At 37.9% G+C, this 1,046-nt stretch overlaps 2 protein-coding genes across 5 annotated transcripts in view; one reads left to right on the forward strand and one right to left on the reverse strand.

The window, feature by feature from the left end:
- The window catches only part of LOC102670698 (midasin), a 115,876-nt gene that overhangs the window by 28,046 nt on the left and 86,784 nt on the right, over positions 1 to 1,046 (forward strand). The window lies entirely within an intron of this gene.
- LOC102680688 overlaps positions 1 to 1,046 on the reverse strand; it is a 56,083-nt gene that overhangs the window by 14,425 nt on the left and 40,612 nt on the right. For all 4 annotated transcript variants that reach the window (XM_006608667.2, XM_006608665.2, XM_006608668.2 and 1 more), the window contains exon 3: positions 152 to 404. In XM_006608667.2, the coding sequence (XP_006608730.1) occupies positions 152 to 404 (253 nt within the window). The remainder of the gene's footprint in view (positions 1 to 151; positions 405 to 1,046) is intronic.

The following is a 1,046-nucleotide window of genomic DNA, read 5'->3' on the forward strand; positions in this document are numbered from 1 at the left end:
TTACGAATTATATCAGCTCGAGCCTCGTTTCAAGGGTGTCGATGCAGCGTGGAAAAAATCGAGAGAGAAGGTGTGGAAACAAGGTGAGAGACGTGTGTGAGAGAGAGAGAGAAAAGGGAGCGAGAGAATGAAAGAAGAAGAAAGCGCTTGCCTGGGGCGAGTCCATGAGCAAAGGAGCGGCGAGGTCCGCCTCCTCGTCGGTTTCGGGGAAGATCGGGCTGTCGTTCAGCACTGTTGTCAGCATGTTCACGGTGGACACCGTCACAAGCAATAGGAACGCGGTCTCGACCAGGGAACACTTGGTCATCGGTTGACAGTTGAGGATGCTCGAACCTAGGGGCAATAAAATCGCGGCTCGGGCGCAGTCCACCATCGCTTGATGGAACAGCAATCCTTGTGACCATCTGGAACATGAGTGAGACAATTGGGTAGTTGGCATTGGGCTGTTGTGGACGGGATGTTGAATGGGAAGTTGAATATCTTGCCAAAGTTTTGAATCGTTTCACTTGTTCATGTTTGATTGTTCAGGTTTTTTGGATTAAAAATTTATTTTTAATGGGATAGAAGTATATGAGATATTTATGATGGACGTTAGAGTCGTTTTTGTGATGATTGTGATGTATCTTGTATGCTCATTCATTGGAAAAATTATTTCTAATTTGATAGAAGTATATGAAATACATCAGATATTTCTATTGTACATTAGAATCGTTATTGTAATGATTGTGATGTATCTTGAATCATCAGATATCTCTAGAATTATATACTCAATCATCAGTTTTTGGAAAATTATTATTGTTATGTATTTTGTATGCTCAATCATTGGAAAAATTATTTCTAATTTGATAGAAGTATATGAAATACATCAGATATCTCTATTGCACATTAGAATCATTATTGTAATGATTGTGATGTATCTTGAATCATCAGATATCTCTAGAATTGTACACTCAATCATCAGTTTTTGGAAAATTATTATTATGATGTATTTTGTATGCTCAATCATTGGAAAAATTATTTCTAATTTGATAGAAGTATATGAAATA

This window comes from Apis dorsata, unplaced genomic scaffold (assembly GCF_000469605.1).
Source record: "Apis dorsata unplaced genomic scaffold, Apis dorsata 1.3 scaffold_41, whole genome shotgun sequence".
NCBI lineage: Eukaryota > Metazoa > Arthropoda > Insecta > Hymenoptera > Apidae > Apis > Apis dorsata.